General features: G+C 42.6%; 2 protein-coding genes across 6 annotated transcripts in view; one reads left to right on the top strand and one right to left on the bottom strand.

Annotated features, from left to right (window-relative positions):
• The window catches only part of nfixb (nuclear factor I/Xb), a 136,457-nt gene extending 126,935 nt beyond the window's left edge, over window positions 1–9,522 (top strand). For all 5 annotated transcript variants that reach the window (XM_084571247.1, XM_084571250.1, XM_084571249.1 and 2 more), the window contains one exon: window positions 3,097–9,522. The gene's annotated coding sequence lies outside the window, so the exon portion shown is untranslated. The remainder of the gene's footprint in view (window positions 1–3,096) is intronic.
• Window positions 9,523–14,613: 5,091 nt separating this feature from the next.
• On the bottom strand, window positions 14,614–22,344 carry rad23aa (RAD23 homolog A, nucleotide excision repair protein a). The gene is made up of 9 exons (XM_084570851.1): window positions 22,126–22,344; window positions 21,175–21,336; window positions 20,859–21,082; window positions 18,924–18,967; window positions 17,662–17,789; window positions 16,422–16,509; window positions 15,209–15,339; window positions 14,962–15,123; window positions 14,614–14,878 (listed from the first exon to the last, which is right to left on the bottom strand). The coding sequence occupies exons 1-9, from the start codon at window positions 22,189–22,191 to the stop codon at window positions 14,765–14,767; spliced, it is 1,119 nt and encodes a 372-aa protein (XP_084426977.1). The 5' UTR covers window positions 22,192–22,344; the 3' UTR covers window positions 14,614–14,764.
• Window positions 22,345–22,625: the final 281 nt, after the last annotated feature.

The following is a 22,625-nucleotide window of genomic DNA, read 5'->3' on the forward strand; positions in this document are numbered from 1 at the left end:
CAAAGGCTTGCTGGCTGGGACAGTGCCCAGGGGAGTAGAGGAGGAGGAGGAGGAGGAGGAGGAGGAGGAAGGGGTGGGGGGGTGTTCATGTGACCTGTTAGAGTCAAACCAAACAAAAGGCTGCCTCCCTGGAGGCTCGGAGTAGTTTCCAAGGCTTGACTTGGTGAATGTTGGCGCACTAGTCCGCGGTGCCAGATCCTGTAAGGCCAAGCAGGGCGGCCAACAACGGCGGCGGCGGTGACTCATTTCTGCTCCCCGCTCACGCTGAGCAGGAGAAACCCGACGTGAAGATGGGCACGAGCGACAGGGACAGCGTCAGACTGCTATCCCCCCGCTGCAGCTTGGCCACCGGGAGCCATTCACTGCTCGGGCCAAATCCGAGACATACTGTACGTCCCTTCAGAAAACGGGACAGGCTCGATGGTAGTACGCTGGGCTAGTGGCCCAGACGACTCTTCTGTCACTCACTTTATTTAAGAACTTGAGGGACCGCTACTACCCAAAAGCCAACACGGTGTCATTTTCAGCAAAAAATTTAAAATTGACAGTCTGAAGTTGGCGACTGTGACACTGATTTCATTGTTACATCATTTTCTTAGCCGTCTTAACAGTGTAGCTCCAGGGATGGTGGTGCCAGTTGGTCGTTTAGTCCACCACTTTTGGTCCAGACTGAGATATCTCGCCACCGATGAGCTTGACATTTGGGGATCAGATTGAAATATCTTGCCAAGTTTTGGACGGATGGCTGGCCAAAATGTGCTAAAGATATTCAAGAAACTTCTCATAACTTTGGAAATCACAACTTTTTTTTTTTTCCCAGTTCTGTCGTCAAGTTTAGGTTTTTGCCCAGTACTTTGGTTTATGACCAAATGCCACGAAAAATGACAAACTCAGACTCAGCTGTATAAACTCAAAAGCAGCACTGTCCAGCTTCATGCAGCGTTTGTGTTCGTGGACTTTTCGTTCCACCTCTTTAAACTTATGCTCCCGTTCAGAACTTGCATTAACATTCATCCTGGGCAATCCACAAGTGGCCACTCGGTACACACCTGGCATTAAAATGCGTCCCAAACCGGCACTTGAGATCCAATCTCAGTTTTGTGCTCTGAATGCAAATAAATAAGCACATAAGTTGAGGCCCAGTTGACGATTAAAACATCTACTGCCTCCAATGGATCTCTGTCACTGTATTCGAAACTAGCTAGAAGTGTGATAAGATTCTAATTACTAATGAACAGACATCACTCTCATAGCTTTTTCCTCTCACAATTTCCAAAGAAATGTGGTCTGTCCCAGACTACCTCCAAGGGCCTGTTCTCAGTTCTGCGTATATAGCGCGAAACTGAGATCGGATCTGGAGACACATTTGGAGACACGTACCTAAAGCTGAGTTTATATCTCTGCAGGACTAGACACCGTATCCTACGTACGTAGCCTACGCCAGTGCGGACCATTAATACCTGTGCGCTGATCAGCCTGGCTCGCTCTGTAACAGCGCCACCCAAACGCTAGTCGGAGCTGTGTCTTTTGTTGCCAGTTGGGTTAATTTTTGTTTGTTTTGTTTGTATCTCTGAACCTCCTTAGTTAAAGGGGAACTACTGTTTTTTACAACCTGGACCTTATTTCTGGTATAAAATCCGATCGTTTACTCACCCATATAACTTTTGTGTCATTTGTAGTCGTTTGGGAGATATTTAGATCCGCGTATATCCATGTAGTGGGAGTGACTGGGGCACCGAAACGTAGCCTCTAAATAACACATTATCTGCCACGAAACTCGTTCACTTCACCAATATTTTGTTATGCTACGCTAGTGCTATTCCTCGTTGAGTCTGGAGTTACCTGTTATCATCATCTGGGGTCTGTAGATTGACCTACAGACCCCAGATGATGTCTTCTGACCTGAATGATGTCATCTCTGAGCGCCGCGCGCACCTGCAACGGTCGGCTTGTTTACCTGTAATTTGCTACTGCTAGTTTTTTGCAACATGGCTGAATATTTTTCCGATTCTGAGGTTTTGGACGAACCATAGCAGTCCCCCAGTCGGTGCCCCATTCACTCTCACTATATGGATATACACAGAATATCTAAAATGCAGATCTAAATATCTCCCGAACGACTACAAATTACACAAAAAGTATATGGGTGAGTAAACAATGGTAATTTTTGCCAGAAATAAGATACAGGTTGTAAAAAAACAGTCGTTCCCCTTTAACCTTTCCTCGACGTGTTCCATTTTTATTAGAGATGCACCGGATCCAGGTTCCGGATCCGGATCCGGCCGGATAATGGCGTTTTTATGGGGTCCGGTTACTGCCGGATACCTAGCGTGGCAACCGGATCCGGACCCGGAAGAACGTGATTACGCGGTTAATGTTTAGAGAAGCCATCCACTACATTGTGTTAGCAGTCCTCGTCGGAAATGGAAGCAGGGAGCCGAAAAAGTGCTGTGTGGCAGTACTTTAAACTGGTAGAGGGAGATTCAAGTCATGCGATATGCACGCTTTGCTGTCAAAGTTTGTCTCGAGGTAAAAACGTTAAAGTGTACTCAACATCTCCGCTGTTTTACTGCATTATAATGTACAAGCTGATGATCGGAGTAGGATCCGGATCCGGTTCCGGATCCGGCAGGATCTTAAGCAGTGGATCCGGTATCCGGCAGGATCCTAAAAATCAGGATCCGGTGCATCTCTAATTTTTATAAATCCAAAACAATCAATTTGAAAATTGCGGATGTGGAGCTACAGCGTCAAATTGAGGCAGAAGCCTAAACCGCCTTTAGAGCTGGTCACTTACGGATAGCCCAGATCGACTCGTAATGCGAGGCCTGACCGGGGCCCAGATCGGTTCACACCTGTTCTTTAAGGATGGATGTCAATACAAGGTCTGAACGGTACCTTTGTTGACAAATCATGTCGGAGCCACTGTTGCTAGCAGCTAGTCCAGGAGCAACTAAGAACTGTAGTAAATTTAAAATGGAAGAGTCACAGTTAACAACACTGGGTCACATTTTGTTCCAGTGCTTTCCAAACCTGTTCATATGTGTATTTACATCTACTTGACTTGATTTAACACCCTCTCTTTTTCTTTTTCAGTCTTGGTTCCTCTGACAAGATCTGTGCACAAACCAGCAACTAGAATTCTTTCTTTACAATCAGAAATAGAAAAAAAACAACAACAGAGAAACATCCCGCAGGATAAATTACTGTCCTCCAAACCAACCCACCGACCGGCCCTGACAGTATGTCTCACCTGATACGAAATATAACCGAGCAACGCAGGAAAATTACAACAGCATGACGCTTTTAGTGGAACTCTGGACTTATTTACGCAGTCAGAGGGAGGACCCGTTTTTGAGCAGAGATGGATAGACGGATAGACGAACAGATGGACAAGAGGATGCCAAGGACGAGAGACGGGGAGGGCGAGAGGGACAGCAGCAAAGCAGGCATCTCTCCTCAAACCACCGAACCAGCATAGCACAGCAGCAGAACCGCGGGAGGAGGAGGAGGAACCTGAGCACGAAAAAAAAGCGGTCAACTTCTCCTACGAAAATCAACTGTCCAGCAAAGTTTGAGCGACGAAAAGCTTCTTCCACAATGCCTGATCGAACCATTAGGGTTTCCAGTTAACGCTGCAGTCCTTGCTCCTGTGATGTCTGTCATCACCCAAAAAAACTAAAATGAAATTGACCAATGTTTCTGTCCCTCTGAATGACCATTGACTCCCCCTTTTCACCCTACTACTAACTAGAGAGAGAGACCATGCCAAAACATATCTTAAGGGTTGCACTACAAGCTGAATCAATTAACACTAATCTTAACGATGTGCACTATTTACCTACACGGCATGGGAGGTAAACCACACTTTCAAAGTTTTAAGGAGGAATTAAACCAAGGTACAAGAAGCCTTCATGTGTCCTCAACCCCCCCGACGTTCAGTTTGACAAATCATTGGCCTCCGCTAATTCTCACATCTCCCCGCACACATGAACGCAGCATGTATGAAAACACACACACCGTTTAGATTGTAGTATTTATAGGTGGTGGTGTTATTATAGTTGAATTTTATACACAGTGTAAGCCCTGTGAGCTCTCTTTACCTTGATTAGATATTGAAACATCACACACACTGAAAATCACAATCAGTTTTCTTGACTATAGACAGCAGCTATTGATTTCCCCATTTGCCCTCTTGTAATGTAGATGAATGATTTTATTATCTCTTGCGTGTTCTCTTATTTGAATTTATTCCTTTTGGATTTGTACTATTTTCATTATTTTTTTCTTTTTTTTTTTGTATTTGAATGACAGCACCTTAAAGAGAAACACGGTAAGAAGCGGTATTGTTGAAGCAGTGTAGACAGGGTGGTTAGCTAACCCCAGATCAAGTAGCGCTCGCAGAAACGCAACGGAAAAGTTGGGACATTTTTGGGAAATATGATTATACGAAGAGATTGATACCACTTACATGTCAAGCTAAGGTTGGGTTCGCACAAAAGCTGGAAACGGGAGAAATAGCTAGCCTCGTAACAAAATAGGAAACCTAATCATGTTATATCTAATTTACTTAATCCAAGCAAAAAAAAAACAACAACTAGCAATTGGTCATTTGTTGAGTTTTAGTGGGTGTTAAAAATCAAGGGGCCACCTCCAGGGCTAAAAGAAATTAAGCCAACACAAAGTGCCAAAAACTGCAGTTCCTATAATGTCCACTAGAGGCTCACAGATCAATCACTTCCATAATAAAATCAAGATGGCGGCGCCTAGAGCCGCTACACTGATCTTCAAAACTCAAAACATCACGGACATTTTGCCAATTTTTAAATTCGTTATTGATATTTATGCGATCTAAGATCCCAAAATACTATTACTACAAGAACATTTTACTACTTCTGAAAGAAATACAGTCATTTACGTTACAAAGTTAACCACGAGGAATGTGTTTGTGCCAGTATATATGGCCACAACAGCTTCTTGTCGGATTATTTTATTGCGCTGTTACACTTTTGCCTTTGCAGTGGCAGTCCTAGGCTAGCTGTTTTAGTCCCTTTTTCCAATTTTATGCTAAGCTAGGCTAACCGGAGGCCATCTTTAGCTTCTTATTAACAAACGAACATGCGAGTGGTATTAATTTTACTCATCTGGCAAACGAAATAAGCATATTTGCCAAAAAATAAAAAATTAAAATAAATAAATAATAAAAGTTGTTTACCATCACCAGTGCCAGACAAACCTCTGCACAGCGAAAAGGTTTTGACAATCACGGGAAGCGTATTTTTTCTGGGAACTGACCGAATGAACCATACAGGTCAGGGGGGAATAAAAAAAAAAAAGAAAAGCTAAAAAGAAAGAAAGTTTGCCGCATCTGCTATTAGATCTAGGTACAGCTAGCGGCTAGCGGCTAGTGGCTGCTGGTGGTGGTGGTGATATACGAGTGGTAGAAAAAACAGAACCAAGGAGGGAAGGTTGCTGAAGATGGGACCCAGAGTTAAAGAGAGAGTAGCTCTTCTTTCTGTCTCCCTAAAGTATACCCTGTTGTTTACACTCCCAGACGGGCCGCTGCTCCAAGAGCAGAGGGGGCCACACTGCGGAGCAAAATGAATATGTGACATATCTGTTTTCCGATAACGAAAGAGAGAGAAGGGGGGGCTTGTAAAGGCTAGCAGCAGGCGGATCACTCGTGCGGCCATTTTTTTTGTTTAATTCTTTTTTTTTTTTAAATGTCGGCACACACGATCGGGTGAAGGGTATTGGTTGCTACGGTAATCCCCCCCCAAAAAACACACGCACACACTCACCAGCACTCCCCCCTAGCTATTGTGAAAGGAAGAGCCCTTATAGATCAAAAAAAACAAAACAAAACAAAAAAACTGCACTAATACAATCATGCCAGCCAACCTTGTGAGTCTCTTTTTTTGTACGCATCACAATAGATTGACCACCACTTTGTATTTTAAATCAGTGGGATGGAAACACACTCGTAGAGCACAGACCACTCACTATTAATGCAAACACACCCCCTCTGCCCGACTGAATTCAAAGGGAAGTCTTAAAATGAAAAATAAAAAGTAGACAATCTGAGGAGGCCTTTATGCTTTTAATCATTTTATATGAATCTTAAACTAGCCCGTACACATCCTCCCGTCAAATTCAGACCACCCATCCAACCTCACAAAATAACTGGACTGCCTGGCCACGTTCTTCACTGCAGGGAAACGCAACATAGCTGGCCAAACCGACTGGCGACCATCTCATCAGCTTCGTAGAGAGAAACTAGCTCCGCCGAGTAAGACGTTTATCGATGGCTAAAGGTGATTTCTTTTCTAATCTATGGAAGTGCCTCTGTATTCCCATTATGCAATTTGTCAAACATGAATTCAGGTTCTTTTTTCTCACATATAAGCTATAGTTGAATGGTGAAAAAAAAAAAAGTCTATGTCAGGAGGGGAGGAAAAAGAAAAAAAAACGGTGACGGCTCACTAGATAATCGCAAGCATCTTTATATATAATACACATATATATTTATAGATATATACTTTTTTTATTTGCAAGATAAGCTCTGTGGCAGTCTAGTTATTTTTTGAAGCATGGCGTTACACCGCACAGTCATAGGTTGCATCTTGGGAAAAAAAAAGAAATAAAATTTGAGAAAACCCGCATTAAAGGACATCCATTGCAAACACAACAATAGATTCATACACAACAAGTGATAATAATGTAGTTGAGGATTTTTTTTTTTTAAAGAAAAAAGAAACGAGCAGATTAGGTTTTGTTGTTTTCTTTCTTGTTTTGATGGGAAGTATTGTTCTTGAAACTAAATGATGTATGTTGATTGAGCCATGTGCAATGCCTTGGTAGAGGAATTGTGTTTGTTTGTTAGTTTGAGGGTGTCACGCGAAAAAAAAAAGAGGGAAAACCCTCTTTAAGTTTTTTTTTTTGGTTTTGTTTTCAAAGTCCTCGCGCTCCGGGACTCTAAATACGAGGGCGGCGAGAAAATAATCCCAGTCTCTGTAAGTAAGATTTTGGGGAAATTGTTTTTAATTTCCTTTTTTTTCCTCTCTCTCTCTCTCTCTCTTTCTCTCTTTCTTCCTTTTATCACTTTTTTTATGAAAAGAAAAAAAAAATGTCATTTTATTTGTTTTTCAAAATGTGGGAGGGCTGAAGGAACAATTTTGCAACTCATAAAATATATATCACTATGAAAACTGGTGCTTTTCGTAAAAGATTAAAGTACATTCAATCTCTATTATACATAAAATAATAAACGAAATTAAGTGTTATCATAAAAGCAAATTTTTAGGAAAAAAATGCATTATTCTATTTCTCTCTCTTTTTTTTTGTTTTTTTTTTGTTTTTGTATTTACCGAGGGGGGGAGGGGTTCGTTGTATGAAAAGGTTGTTGTGACAAAAGGCATTTTTCCTCCCCAACCTTAAAAATACAGTAATCGTGCGAAATTTTCTAGAATTTACCATCTTAAAGACAAGATCTTACCCAATTTTGGGAGATGCACAAGTACGGATTCCCACGTTAAAAAGCAAAAAAAAAAAAAAAACGCGATAAGAATTTTTTATTTTTATTTTAGTCTACTAAAGAAGGAATTGGCGCCCCCTGTCTGGTCAGATGCGGCGCTGCCATCAACATGAACCCCATCCCCCCCCCCCTTCTCTGAACACACACACACAAAACACACACTTTCCCCCCAAATCCCCCGTCCATCTACCCGCTGTAAATGATTATAAATATTCGTTTGGTGACGTAGTGTTATAGACTCAGAGCATCTTTAAAGGTTGTCCCTAAAAAGTGCCTTTTGTTCACAGACTCCATCTTGTAATCCTGAGTGCCCATCTCAAAAAGAAAAAAAAAGTCCCCCTCCTTCATACTTCTATATCTTTCTCTTCCTCTTCTTCGAGCTTTTTAAAGCAGTATACATAGTACTAAAGGAAATTGGTGTGATTTAGTTCCTCTTTTTATTGTTGAATAATTAAGAAAAGCTGAAAAAAAAGACAAAAAAAAGATTTCTGTCTTGCTTCTCTTCCTCTGTATCTTGTCGTCTGTCTATCTTGGACACTGGAGTAGTCTTTAGCCGCTTCTCCCTCTCCTCCTCCTCCTCCTCCTCCTCCTTTTCCTCTTCCCCTTCCTTTTCTCCCTTCTTCTGAACGGCGGGGTTTAAAAAGAAACAAAAAAAAAACAAACAAAAAAAAATACGCAAAGTTTTTTTGTTTTTTTTTTTTCGTCTGAGCAGAATGCAGTTAGCTCACATGTTATTCTTGTCTGTACGCTTCACATTGTATTACCATACCCATCTTCTTCAGCTTCTCCATTCAACAGCTAATGTAAGTGAACAAGTTACACCACGGGGGCTCTGGGCATGTGCTGAGGACGGGGGAGGGGCAAAAGGAAGAGGGGCAGTTTTCACCCTCTGGGATCCGTCAGTGGATGAAGCACTCACTGTGGTTTTTTTTTTGGGGGGGGGGGGAGGGGTTGGCGACCAGCAGGACTGCTAGTGTAGGCAGGTTTGTTTGTAATCCTTGTTTCTATCTATTTATTTTTTTTTATAATTGAATTTGGATTTTTATTATTTTGTTACTACGTGTCTTAGGCAGCGGCTAAGACTCTGCGTCGAGACCTTCGATTATGCACCTTTTTAGCGGTTGATCGAGACCAGGTATTAAAAATAAATAAATAATAAACTAAAAAAAAAAAACTAAAAAAAAAATGACTCGAAGCACCTTAAAAAAAGCGGAGCGGCTCCACAGCACGGAGACCGAGCGGCTCAGATCTAGCACAATCATCGTATACGATTCGCGACGACGACTCGCCCGCCATATTGACCAAAGGTGATATGGTTCCAAAAAAAATAAAAATTGTATAAATAAAAAACGTCTAAAACTAGTCGGCAACTTGTTGCCGCGGAATTCCACCAGCAAAATCGATTATAGAAGAAGAAGAAGAAATAACAAAGATATGCAACTCAAAAATTTTTCTTCATCGAGCAAATGAAGCCAGCAGCAGTATTATCAATCGAGCCTCGACGAGTGAAAAGCGCCACAGCTGAGAAGCCATATCGGAGACGAACGGTGTGCACAGAGCAGAGTGTGTTTGTTTGTTTGTTTGTGTGAGTGTTGTGTTGTGTTGTGGAGGGTGGGTGTCTTCTGCCCCTTGCACCGTTCAATGAGCCCGGTCGGACCCTGTGGCCCAGCCGTCCGCCATCGTTTTTATTTTCCTTGGGTTTGTTTCTAACGCGTTTTGTAGGACGCAGGGCCGTTGTTATCGCTGGTGTAAAGCCACGCCCATTTTTGGATTAATAACTCCACCCACATTTTGAGTGGCCCTTCCCCCCCCCTTTTCTTTTTACTTCCTCCTTATCAGAGAAGCCTCCCATCCTCAAGACACACCTCCCAGAGCCCATGGTGAAATGCATGTGTTAATTACAGTTTCTTTTCCATAATAATAATAAAAAACAGTTTGAAAAGAGCAACACCTTTACTTGATTGAATAAAAGGATGTTCTTGACTGTACCCTGACGATGTCGGCTGTCGTTATTGCTGTGTCCTTGTCGATATATGAATGTCACCAAAAGGGACAGAAGTCATGTCAATGTGAATTTATTTATAAAGCACATTTAAAACCAAAGTGCTCGGATCATGTGGCAATAACAATGTGGACTTCTCAGAGCAGACAGGTGAGGAGCTGCTGTTCATCAAGTGTGGAAATACTTCACGAAAGATGGAGCCCATACTACCGTGAGATGCAAAATACATAAGTTAGAGATATGCAAGAAAAACTATTTGAACAGGAAGAAATCTTGAGAAGCTCACGTGGGGTGGACCCATCTGTTTGGAGAAGAAAGCAGCAGAAGGAAGGAGATGATACGTACATCTGACTGAAGTGTGGGAGTGCTCCGAGTTTATTCACAGTCCAAAAGCATGCTTATTTGGTTTATTAGTGATAGATGTGAGTGTAAATGGACGTTTGCTTTATAATATATAGGATGGTGACCCCCTTGTGCAGCAAGAAACTGCCACTAAATATTTCCGGTAACTGCTGATCTGTCTTCTACGGCGGTTCTGTTCCCTAAGGACCGTAGTACAGAACAGTTCAGTTCGGAGATCATGGTGGGTTTCCTGACACGAACAGCTTGCTTCACGTCAATCCACAACAATTTGTGAATTCCAAACTCTTTACAGATGGTTTTGTGACCTTCTCCTGCCTGATAAGCAACAGCAACTCTTTTTATGAGCTCCTCAGAAAGCTCCTTTGTCTGTACCGTCATACACTTCCACAAGCATGTGTTGGGAAGATCAGACTTGAGACAAATCCTTGAGATGATTGATTGATTGGAAACAATTATGAAAAATATTTAATTTAACTTGAAATTAATTTAATAATAGTAATACCAGGGGAGGATGTAGAGGGAGAGAGACACCGCACACAAAAGTCAGATCAACTGATTTTAAGGGTGAAGCCTTAGGCAGTGTGTGGTTGAGAAGATTGGCTGATTGATATCAAAATATCCGCGGTTAAGATGGAAACTCCACTCGCCAGCTGAGTGGAGAAGTGGGAGTTGTGAATGAGTGAGGATAAGTGGCAATTTCTGAAGCCACTATGAGGAAATTCATGGTGTCAGGAAAATCAGGATAACAGGGATCGTGATTCTCAAACTGTCCCATGAAAAAATATTGACGCAAAATGAATGTCACAACCATCAGACCTTTGTAGTCGACAGTGCTCACTATTAGCTAATTGTACATCTGTAATCTCAACTTCTACTTCTTAAATGTTTGGTATTTTTTAATATATATCATTAATTTATTGATGGCTTTTGGATCTTTGTGTGAGACGTGCAGGTTGTGTTTTACCTGTGATGGAAATAGGCTTCCCACGGCTTTTCATCCGCTGCAAGGTGGAGTAGAAGGTCCGGATTGATCCACCGAAAAGAGGCCTCCACGAAACCGGACAAGTGCTTAATGTTATGCTTTCCGAGTGAAATGAACGACGACGCTAATAAGCCACAGAGTCAGAGGCCTGAAAGACTGCTGATATTTAATAGCATGATATTTAGTAGCATAGTTTAAGAGGATTGCTGTACTAATTATCACACCACAAACCAGAGCCCTGTTTTCCATGTCGGCTGTTCCCATTAAAATATTGATAACTAGAGTCTGCGTTGAGATGTGCTGGTTCTTGGAAGCTGGAGGTGAGTTTATCTGGACCGTACCTGGATTATTAATTTAAGAAAGAATCCCCATTTGTCAGCTAATGATTAAATACAAATCTGTCTCATTTTCTTCAAATCAAACAATCAGTACGACAGAGACTACGATCTGTTGATGTAATTATCTGTTCTCTTTACTTAGGCATGATAAAATATCAAAGTAAAAGCAGACTGACCTTAAAACAAAGAATTTAATGAACTTATAAATTATTTAAACTATTTTACGCTATTTAACATTCCTGTTGTACTTTCGCGTCAAATCTGCCCATAACATTCCTAAAATTACATTTAAGGTCTTACATGTGAGTTCTGACATAAGTTGCATGGTGGAACGGAGGACAACAGCGGGAAACCTTCCTTAGAACACATTTTAATTGTGATTTTTGTGTTGTCTTCATTAAAAGTCCCCATTAAATCAAATAGGAGGATTAAGTGTATTTATATTACATGTTTAACCCCATACTATCACCATATACCAGTATCTGACCCAGTACTGACAAAAAAGTGGAAAAAAAAAAAAGTAATTTTGAAGATAATATCTTAGGTATTTGAGTTTGTAATTTCCTGGAAATTGGTTCTTAAATGTTGATGACTCATCCCGCACAAAGGGGCGTGTACTAATGTTTCATCCAATGAAACACTTTCTAAAATAGTCTAATCATTCACCAGCAGCACAGCTAGTTTTGGCTCAGGCCATTGGATCTGACCAATCACAGAAGACCCGCCTTTTCTTTGGGGGAGGGGGCTTCTTCAGCTAGTTGTTTCACGATGACTTTACGGAGAACGCGGTCCAAGATGAAGACATTACAAATACTAAAACTACTTTCAAAGAACCAAATTAGCTGGATGAAATTTGACAGAAGTGTTTTACTCAGATATCAGCACGTTAGCTTGAATTAGTTGAGTCACACATTAGAAGAACAGGGTGCAGGTCGTAAGAGTAATAGTGGATATTAGCCTGTGTGTGTTCACTGTTAATGTCACTGAGAGTAGATTGGATCTGCTTCTCACGGGTCCATTTTCCCCATTTTCAGCTTTTTGGTGTGCAGCTGCATCCTTTATAACATGTGCCTATATTCAAACTGAAGGTATAAAACCTGTCCCGGGCCTGGTTCACACCTGGTATTAGAATGTGTCTCAAGTGGTCAGTTTCTGGACATTTTTTTGAGTGGACGGTCCTTCAATGCAGAGGCTAGTACTGACGCCTCACAGCCAGAAGGTTCTGGGTTCAGACCCACCAGCAAGATGGGGCCTTTCTGTCCTAAGTTCACAAGTTTTTTCCGCCCCGGGTGCTCTGGCTTCCCCCCACAAGCAAAAGACATGCTTACCAAGTTTAATTGGTGATTCTAAATTGGCCATAGGTGTGCATGAACACCTAGACAAGGTCGGATCACCCAAAACTCACATTAATGCCAGGTGTGATCAGGACTTCAACAATTATTTAATGTTCTCCCTCTGCCTGCATGTCCGTCTTCCTCAAACAGTCCAAAGGCATGCTCATTAGGTTAATTTGTGATTCTAAACTGGCTGTAGGTGTGAAAGTGAGTGTGAATGTTTATTTTTTTTTTGTTGGTTTTTGTCCTTGCGTTTAGTCCTGTGATAGACTGGTAACCTGTCCAGGGCGTACCCCGCCTCTCGCCCAAAGACAGCTGGGATAGACGAACCTTCGAGAACAAGCAGTTACGGAAATTTTTTGAGCCTCCCGGGGGTGGGGGGGTTGCGGCAAAAGCTTCAAGGTTGAGGGGAGGACTACTTTCATAAAAGAAATCACCAAATTTAGGCAAAGATAACAAATTATACATTTTACATGGTGGTAGATCAGCCAATCAGACCATAATCAGAAGAAACTTGCGTCATGGTTGAGTGCCGTAACTTTTAGACAATGACATTGAAGTCAATTTCAAGCTCTATCAGCACTAAGACTCAGTCGGATCAGTTTAAATTTATTTTCAGCTACAGTTTGCCCCAGACTGGGATCATAAATGCAGTATGCTACGCCCACAAAGGAAACTAAACTGGTTTGGTTTCCCTCAAGGTTTTTTTTAAAATGTCTGAGAGCATTATAAAGTAAAAAGACTTTTTCTAGACACGCAAGACGAGTTAGTACAATGACTGATGACGAGGTTGGACCTTTACATTGCATAATCAACGTGAAAGTTAATTAAATGGGCATAAACGCACTGGTTTAACTGTAAATACGTAAGTCGCGTAAGATTGTGGAGCTGCAAGTTTTCTCGCGAACCGTTTGTTAAATATTAAAAAAGTGTACAGGACCCATGTATGTCTGTATGAGTAATAACTGGTTATAGAAGTCAAACATACCTGCCGCCATAAATTTCACAGCCTTTCCTGCATCTAGTTATAATAAAAGTGACTATAACAGTCTGTCGTTGCCTTTTTTTTCCTTCTCCTTTTTAAATAATTGAGGACATCATCAGAAGCTTGTGAAATGTGACTTGTCAGTTGCACAGCAGATGTTTATGGGTAGCGTTAATTAGCACCAGAAGCTATTAGCATAAACAGAAACCTAAGCAGTTTAGGCACGGCGTTTCGCGAAGATTTCGTGTGATCGGCTGCAACGCGTGCAGTTGGGGGGCGGCACAAAGTGGAGAAGAGAATAACCAAGATACGTTATTTGTCAGTTTAGTTCCCATTTTGACTGATAGACCTCCCCTCCCCCCACGCCCGCCCGCCCCGCCCGACCCGGGTAACATCATGTCAGACACATACATAAAGGGCAGCAACGCTCCAGTCCATCTCCGCTAAGTTTCATTCTTGGATGTAGGGTATGTGAGGCTTACAGATGTACACACAAGCAGTTTCTACAAACACACACACACACACTCACACAGATAATGTTGTCGAAGTGCAGTGAGGAGAGAATGTGCTTCCGTACAATCGAGCTACAGCATTAACAAACTTTAGAGAATGCATGATTGATTTTTCTTTTTCTTTTTTTTGTTTTTAGCTTAACTGTTAATCACATCCGTCTGCACAGGCATACACAGCAGACACGTACTCGCACACCCGCACACAATCACACACACTCTTGCCGCAAACCCCTTCATCCAATCCATCCGTCCATTCGTCCCCTCCCCGTACGTCGTCCTCCTCCCCCCTCCTCCTCCTCCGGTCGCTCCCTTTCTTAACGTTCACAAAGCGTGTCTAAAATCAAATTATAGATCTCCCCTAAACAAACCCCACACATTCCATTGGAATTCACGTGGATTTTATAATTCTTCCACACTTTTTGTTCCCAGTCCCCCCCTCCCCTCCCCTCCCATCCCATCCCCTCCCGACCCGATACCTTCCTGCACACATCCTCAGACTTCGGAAAACCTAAACCCACCCCGTCTCCCCTTCCCCAACCCCTACCCCTACCCCCCTACCCCCTACCCAAGCTGGCTCTCCCCCCTCCTGTTGGGTTGAGCTGAGGTTGGTAGCTGTACAGTAAAATTTTTGGGGGGGTGCAGTCTTTATGCTGAGCTGAAGAAGGGAGGGAAGGGGTAGGAGGGAGGAGCAGGAAGGCAGTGATCCTCTGATGTTCAGTCGTCTTCCAGTCCCTGGTTGAGGAGAAAGTTGGCCGCCAGGTTCTCGTTCTTCTCGCAGGCGAAGTAGGCCTGGATCACCAGGGCCTCGGGGAAACCCAACGCTTTTAACTGTTGCAACCGAAAGACGAGAAGAAAGAGTCAAAAAAGAAGGCTTAAAAATGAAAGAAAACTCTTCTCTTTTCTTCACTCACCCTTTCAATGGCTTCCTTCTCCTGAGGTGTAACCTGGATATAGTTGACGGGCGCACCCTCCTCCCCGGCCGCCCCCATCTCCCCGACCTCTGGCGCGTCTCCCCCCTCACCCACCGGCTCGTTTAACATCTGAATGAACAGCTCCTGGTGCTGACTGATTTGCTGTGGGAAGGAAACGGGAAGTTCAAGAGAGAACAAACTTGAGCGAATCAAGATGCAAGCGTGGCACCGGGTAAGTGCGGCTCACCTGTAGAAGTTGAGGATTCTCCCGGCCTAGCTGCTGGAGAAGAGCTGGTAGAAGAGCGGGGTTCTGCTGGATGGCCTGTCTCATGTGCAGGAACTGGGGCTGAGTCCGCAGGAATGCAAGTGGGTTCTCTCCTAACGAAGTGAAAGATTATAAGAGCGTTCGTTAATGTTTGATATCATTTGCACTGATTACCAAAACCCTTTGGCTTTATTGCACCAGGCAAATAAGATAGCAAGTCCCAGCTAGCCAAGAATAATAAATAATAATAATGATGATGAAGAAACTTGAGCTCATCTTTAGATACGAATCAAACAGGTCCAGGCAAAGAAAATTCAGAATGAGGTCAAAGCCAACAAGTCACATGGCAACTAACTAACAAGCTTAGCAACAATTTCTACAAGCCTGTAATAGAGAAACCTTCAGTTGATACGGAGTCACAATGAGTCACTGTCTGTCTGCCAGTGAGGCAATCACAGTTATATTTAAATTGCTAGTGCAGAACTGCATGTGAGAATGCAAACGTCCGAATTAGTCACTAAACTTTAGCCTGATAGCATCCTCATGCAAAGTCTGTGAGATGACATGATCTGAGTTTATGTGTGAGTAGTAGAGACGCCCCGATCGGAGTCAGGGTAGACCCAGGCACTTCTAAAATGATCGGTATCAGTCGGCCATAAACCAAAATCCCTGTAGTGTCAAAATGTCTTCTTCCTCTTCGTTGGCTAGCGTCAAAGCTGCCAAGGTACGAGCTACCCTCTCCTTGCTACGTTATTGTTCCCCTATTTATTGGCTGGTGTGATGTAAGAGAATACAAATAAGATAAGAAAAGCCTTTATGAATCTGCAGGGGAGGACGTTTGGTTTATTTAAAATCGGCTTGAGACCCAGATCGGCCGATACTCGATGTTAACAGATCCTTGATCGGGACATCCCTACGGTCCAGAAAATTCACAGCTACAGACTCCGAGTACTGATGTTTGTTGTGTCTTGCTTGCAGTGAGAACACGTCTGACAAGGACAATGTCCTGAGTGAAAGAGGAACTCCAGACGTTGGCTGCTGCCTCACGTCATCACATCAGTTGGAACAATCTGGCCCGATCACAAGGAACTGAGAGCAGTGGTGCAACTCTGGTTGGAATGAATCTATTCTTTGCGCACATGTTGTCTGAAGGGGATCCTATGCTCGTGGGTCGCAGCGTGGCATGGTGCCCTACCTTCTGCTAGAGATGGGGCTTCTGTGGGTCCAGATGCGGGAGCCTGAGCTGGAGGATTACTCTCCTGGACCGGGCTGCTGGGGATACCCTGGAAACACAACCACACACAACTGCCAATCAACGTTTTATGTATGCCGACAAACGACAGACAAAAATAGATCAAAATTAAGATATTTAATTTGCTTTGACCTTAATTGGCAGTTTTAGGCAAATTGGCGCAGAAGCTAAGGCGACGGCGACGGCGTAGACCCTAGTGTCATAGCTGACGTGCACGTCCCAAGAAATGTAACTACGCACCATGGCAACACAGACCATAAAGAGCTGTGATTGGTCCGCTTTAGTATTTCCGGCTGCTTCTCTATCTAAGCTATTTTCGAATTGATTGTTTTAATTGCTTTATTGGATCAATAAAGCTGGAACACATTGAGGAAAGGTTAACTGAGGAGGTTCAGAGATACAAACATTTATAGGACTCGTCTTTGGCAAAATTTTGGCGGAAGTTTGGCAAAAATTTCAGTCACCATTGTTAAAAGTGAAGCAGGAAGTAGAAACAAAAATTAACCTGACTGGCAAAAAAACCACAGTGCTGACTAGCATTTAGGTGGTGTTTTTACAGAGCAAGCCAGACAGGCTACGTACGTACGGTACTTGGGGAAAATAGGGTACATAGGGTATATTGGATACGTAGGGTACAAAGGGTACGTAGAGTACATTGGGTACAAAGAGTACGTAGGGTACGTAGGGTACTTTGGATACGTAGGGTACATTGGATACGGAGGGTACGTAGGGCACAAAGGGTACGTAGGGTACATTGGGTACATAGGGTACGTAGGGCACAAAGGGTATGTAAAGTACATTGGATACGTAGGGTACGTAGGGTATATAGAATACGTAGGGTACATAGGGTACGTAGAGAATGTAGGGTACATAGGGTACGTAGAGTGCATAGGGTACGTAGAGTGCATAGGGTACGTAGGGTAAGAGCTTTAACTGGACTAATAATCATGACTCCTTGAAAATACTTAAACAGCCATTCAGCTGGCGGTTTATTACATACTATATTGTACCTAGCCAAAACTTGGTCAACGCAACAGCCCTTAAACTAATAACTAAATAGGGGCTAAAAACAGAGTCTGAAGAACTACGATTGCTTTTTAAGCAAACCGTCATCCACAACTGTCTCACAGACCCAAGGGTGTACTTAAAAAAACGGTGTGAATAACTAAATATGTTGACGTACAGTGAGAAGGTACTCCACGGCTCTGTGGGGGTTGTTGAAACTGGCCCGCAGCGCAGCCACCACCCTCTCCCTTTCGTAGCCCATAGACATGATCTCCTTCAGCATCGCCTCGTACTCGGCTCCGGTCACTGAAAAACACAACCACACCAGCCTGTTATTTACTCGCCGGCCACTTTATTAGGTACATCAGTGAAAAGGAATTCATTCTGATACAAGGGTCCCGCAGGAAATCATGATCGTTGTAATGTTCAGAAAGGTGGTAATTCAGCTGTATGATCGTTTTAGAGGATGTAGTTTGTTAATCTGGATTGAATTAAAAACTAAAAAGGTGTTTCTGTCATTTAGACTGAAATAGGGTTGCCAAAATAATAGAAATGCGCAAACCGCAGGCTCTAAAATAAAAACAGTCGAATCAACACTTCATGAAAATGTAGTGGAGGACTGTTATATTAGCATGCATTGGTTTTCACTAGTGTACCTAATGAACTGGCCAGTGACCGTACATTTGTCACATCCTTTAACATGCATCAGCAGGAAATTGCTTTTCGAGCTATTAATCTTGTGGGAGTCTGCAAAAGCCATTTCTTTTTTTTTTTTTTAAATGCAACACTAAATCCACTTCTTCTGACTCATTTTAACTCGAAAACACACTCATCTCTCAATTTTCCATGTTACACACAGGCTAAATACATTTCACAAACTCCTTCTGAGGCTAAAATAGCACAGGCCTGATTACTCAAATTAGATTTTCTAGTGATATTTTCCTTTTAACGTTTTGTTTCCCGCTGGTAACTTCGAGGATTCATAACTGAGATACTTAAAAAAAAAAAGGGGATAAATAATTCTCTGTATGGACTGACAAATATAAATAAACTGAATTCAAGTTGCGCATACGACACGGTCCCAAACAGAGACGTGTCACATATCCACTTCCTTCCCCTCTGAGTTATGTATCAGTAGCCCAAATGGGAATCCCCATCACTCTCTGTGGCATCACAACAAGAAAGGAGTTTCTTTTGTCAGAATCTAAATTTAGAGGCGGTATGTAACTGCACTGCAGCCTGTAAAGTCCCCGACTGACATCATTAGCAACTTCTGGCAGAGCTGGTATAACCTAGGACTGTACAGCTGGGACATGAATCCTTTAACAACACAGCCTGAAATGATTCAGTTTATATTTATCAACGTGGAGGAAAGACACTGCATAGAAAACCGCTTTTGCACATTGTGCGACGTAAAATCCGGAGGCATTGGTTACGTACCGAGCGCTGAGGAGGCGTCCAAGCCCTGACCTGCGGCACTGGAGCTGCAAAGGTGAAAAGAATAAACAGACGACTTAACATTTCTGTGATTCCAAAAGCGAGCTGAGCGCGACAGCTGGCAATGTTGACGATGCAGACATCAGCGTCCAGTAGATGTAAATAAACATATAACGTCACACATCGCTTACTCTGCGGGAACAAAAGTTGTCTCGGGTAATGGGGGAGAAAACAAATGGTTACCTCTGGATTAAATCCTAACCGCACTGGTAGTAAATTAGACGTAAACTGTGGAACAAACAATGACCCTTTCCAGCAATACACGCGGGCGAGACATCAGCCCACCGAGCGCATGCATCACCAGACATATTTTACTAGATTTACCGCTTAACTAATGTTGTTTAATTACATTTAAGGAACTGGAGCGTTTAGGAAGTTGTAAAATTTTAATTTCTTCTTTTTTTGAATCAAAACGTCGGGCTCTGACAGACTGGAAAAGATGTTTAATGCTAAACAAATAATGAATAAATCTCATGTCAGATTAGATTAGATTGGAAAGTGGTTAAGTAACATGACTAGGGATCAAAAGGGGGGGGGGGGTCTCAGAGAGGCCAAAAACTAAAAACATACAGGAATCTCAAAATCTCAAAAGCCCTTAAGGCAGGCGTGTCAAACTCATTTTAGTTTGGGGGCCACATACAGCCCAGTTTGATGTCAAGGGGGCCAGACCACTAACACAATAGCGTATTTACCTATAAATAATGAAAACTCCAAATGTTTCCCTTTGTTTTAGTGCAAAGAAGAACATTATGAAAGTGTTTACATTTAATGACTGGACATTTCTTAAGAAAAAGAAATGCGAGTTCTAGGTCTCAGTGTTGTGTTACGTCCACCACTTTCACTAAATTTGTGTAAACTCTAGGAATAGTAATTTACTTTTATTGAAAAAATTGCAGTTAATGTCTTCAATGTAACTTTTGCAATTTGAAAATTCATCCAGCGGGCCGGTTTTGGCCCCCGGGCCTTATGTTTGACACGTACGCCTTAAGGGATTCGTAGAATCTAGAGAAACCTCTTTATGCAAGGGACAAGGCAGAAAACCTCTACTGAGCAGCCTTCAGATTTCCAGGTCCAGGAGTTAAAGCACTACCATGTGAACAAAAAAAAAGCCTATTCAAACATCTAGAAACACCGTTTAAAACTGGAGAAGCCAGTTTAAGGCGGCCCGGAGCGAAGAAAAACTGCCCAGTGGTCTGACCAATAAAAATTTCAAACTGTTTTTGGATATCTGCTTAGGTCTAAAGAGGAGGAGGCCCGATCCAGGACGCAATCAGAGCTAAATTCAAAAACCTGGTATCCATGCCGTCGTGTGGATCGGTGCATGGGCGACTTGGCCAGCTGTTGTTCTTTTTCAAACATCTCCTTTGTCGTCTCTGGAGTATTTTCAACCACATATCAAATTATATGGATTATTTATAGTTTACCCAGCATCCCAGCCTTTTCAGTAAACTGGGTTGAGTATAAAAAGCACGTCCCAGTGTTTCACTAAGGCTCAGATGACTTGGAAGTTAACTGAGCAAATTAATCACATTTATTGAGTTAACAACTGTGTTTATGGAAAATATTCAGGAGCTCACGAATCCATTTATTTTGTTGTAGTTAACCGGTTGCTATGGGAAACTACAAATAGAAAGCATGTGGAAAATATTGTGCACGTTAAACAACCCACTTTGTACGCAAACAGAGTGCGTTTTTGACAAGAAAAGAAAGAAGTCATAGTTTACAGGTCTTGTTACAGCCCGTCGTCCGTTTCTATAATAGTTTTTAAGCGTTGCATTTCCTCCAAATGGCAATTACTTTCATTACTAATTATTTTCGCTGCCGATTTCCTCCTGTGAATATTCGCAGGTTTGCTCGACCCATTAAAAGAGACCGTACCTCGCTGGCTGTTGTGGTTCTGTGGCTGCGGCGCTCGTCTCCTCTTTGGCCTCCTCGGTAGCGACGGGGACAGCGGTCGGGGCAGGGGCCGGAGCCGGGTTTGTAGCCGGAGCAGCTGTTGACGTGGAGCCAGAGTCCTGTACGGGGGGCTTGGGGGCTTCTGAGACCGGCGGCGAGGCGGCTGCTGCTGCTGCTCCTGCCGCCGCTCCTGCTGCCGGCTTAGCCTTGTTTAAAAACAAACAGTCGCGTTAAAAAAGCCTTAGTAATACGTATTATAACACATACACGGGACGTATAAATACTGCACAGCTCTCACCTTGGACACCATGACCACAACGAAATTCTTCTCGTCAATTTTGTAGTCCTTGATTGGCGTGTCATCTTGCAAGATCTTTCCTGCATATATCAGCTTCTGCCCAGATACAGGAAAATTATCTTTTCCTCTTTCGGCTTCTATCTTCTCTTTCAGGGCCTTCACCTGAAGAAGAAGGAAGAAAGGAAGCATTATTATTATTATTAGTAGTGGACACTTTTAAGTATTAGTGTATAAACTATGTGTGAGATAGCAATCTTTCCATGTGTGTAAAGACTACAATAAAAAATTAGCATTACAGTTAGAAGGGCACATAAGCAGTTAGCATGACCGTGCTAACTCGTATGAATTTCCTGAATGATTTCCACAATGAATATGTAAAATAATTAAATAATAAATTAAATAACTCAATGCAATGTTCGCTCAACGTTGGCCTTCCGAGCTACAACTCAAAAAATGTGCTAGCAAACTGAGCCAGCTACCAATGAGGCTACTCGTAATTAGCAGTGTCATTAGCATTAGCAATCCTAAGCGCTAATCGGACGGTTTGGGTTCATGGCAGAAGTTGCAGATGTTCAAAAGCTTAGATCGCGTCGGTTGTTGTCGAGGAGCTATTCGCCGCCAAGTAACCGCGGCACAAAACTTGAAACAGCGAGAACTTCGTCTGCATGTGTGTCGCGATGACTTTGTTAACAGGGTGTTCAGCTAGCCAGCCAGCTAGCTAGCTAACTTGCTAATGTTAGCCAAATGAGGTGTCGCGTTGTTTCGTAGTTTTTAGCGGTTTGTACATTTGTAACGCAAGTCGCTAAATTGCGCTTTCTCACCCAAACTATATGAGTTGTTCTTTAATTTGTAATATCGAGCGAGTCGGTCGGGTTAACTTGTACGGGTGAAACAGGTCCAACCGCAGTTAGCTACGGTTAGCTAAAGCAAGTTAGCTTAACAGCCACTCACCGTTTGTTCGGGGTCTATCTCAATCTGAATCGTCTGCTGCTGCAGTGTTTTAAGCGTGATCTGCATGGCGGCGGCGGCGTCGGGCTTGCTTCGAGTGGAGAAATAGTCGCCCGCTGAGGAGTTAATGTGTTTTTAGAGTTGGCGTTTCGGGTACGATAACAACTAGCCGAGAAATGTGTGTATCCATGAGCACTCAGCAAATCGCCATCTTTGGTGACAAGTTGGTGGTGCGGCGAGGAAAGCTCGTCTGGGAGGTGCGAGATCTCGCGATGTTCTGCGCGACTATGGCAAACAGTGTAGCGGGCGTTGCGTAAAGATATTTACTTTTAAAAATATATATATTCTAAAATGATATGAGTAGAAAAAAAAATGATATGAATAGAAAAATATTTTCAATTATTTCAAGGTTCAAGTATTTTTATTTACACGTACAAAAATAGAATTAAAAAATTACAATAAATAAGAATAACAACTATGAATAGTAACTGTAATAAGAAATT

This window comes from Chelon labrosus (assembly GCF_963514085.1).
Source record: "Chelon labrosus genome assembly, chromosome: 21".
In the NCBI taxonomy this organism is placed as follows: domain Eukaryota; kingdom Metazoa; phylum Chordata; class Actinopteri; order Mugiliformes; family Mugilidae; genus Chelon; species Chelon labrosus.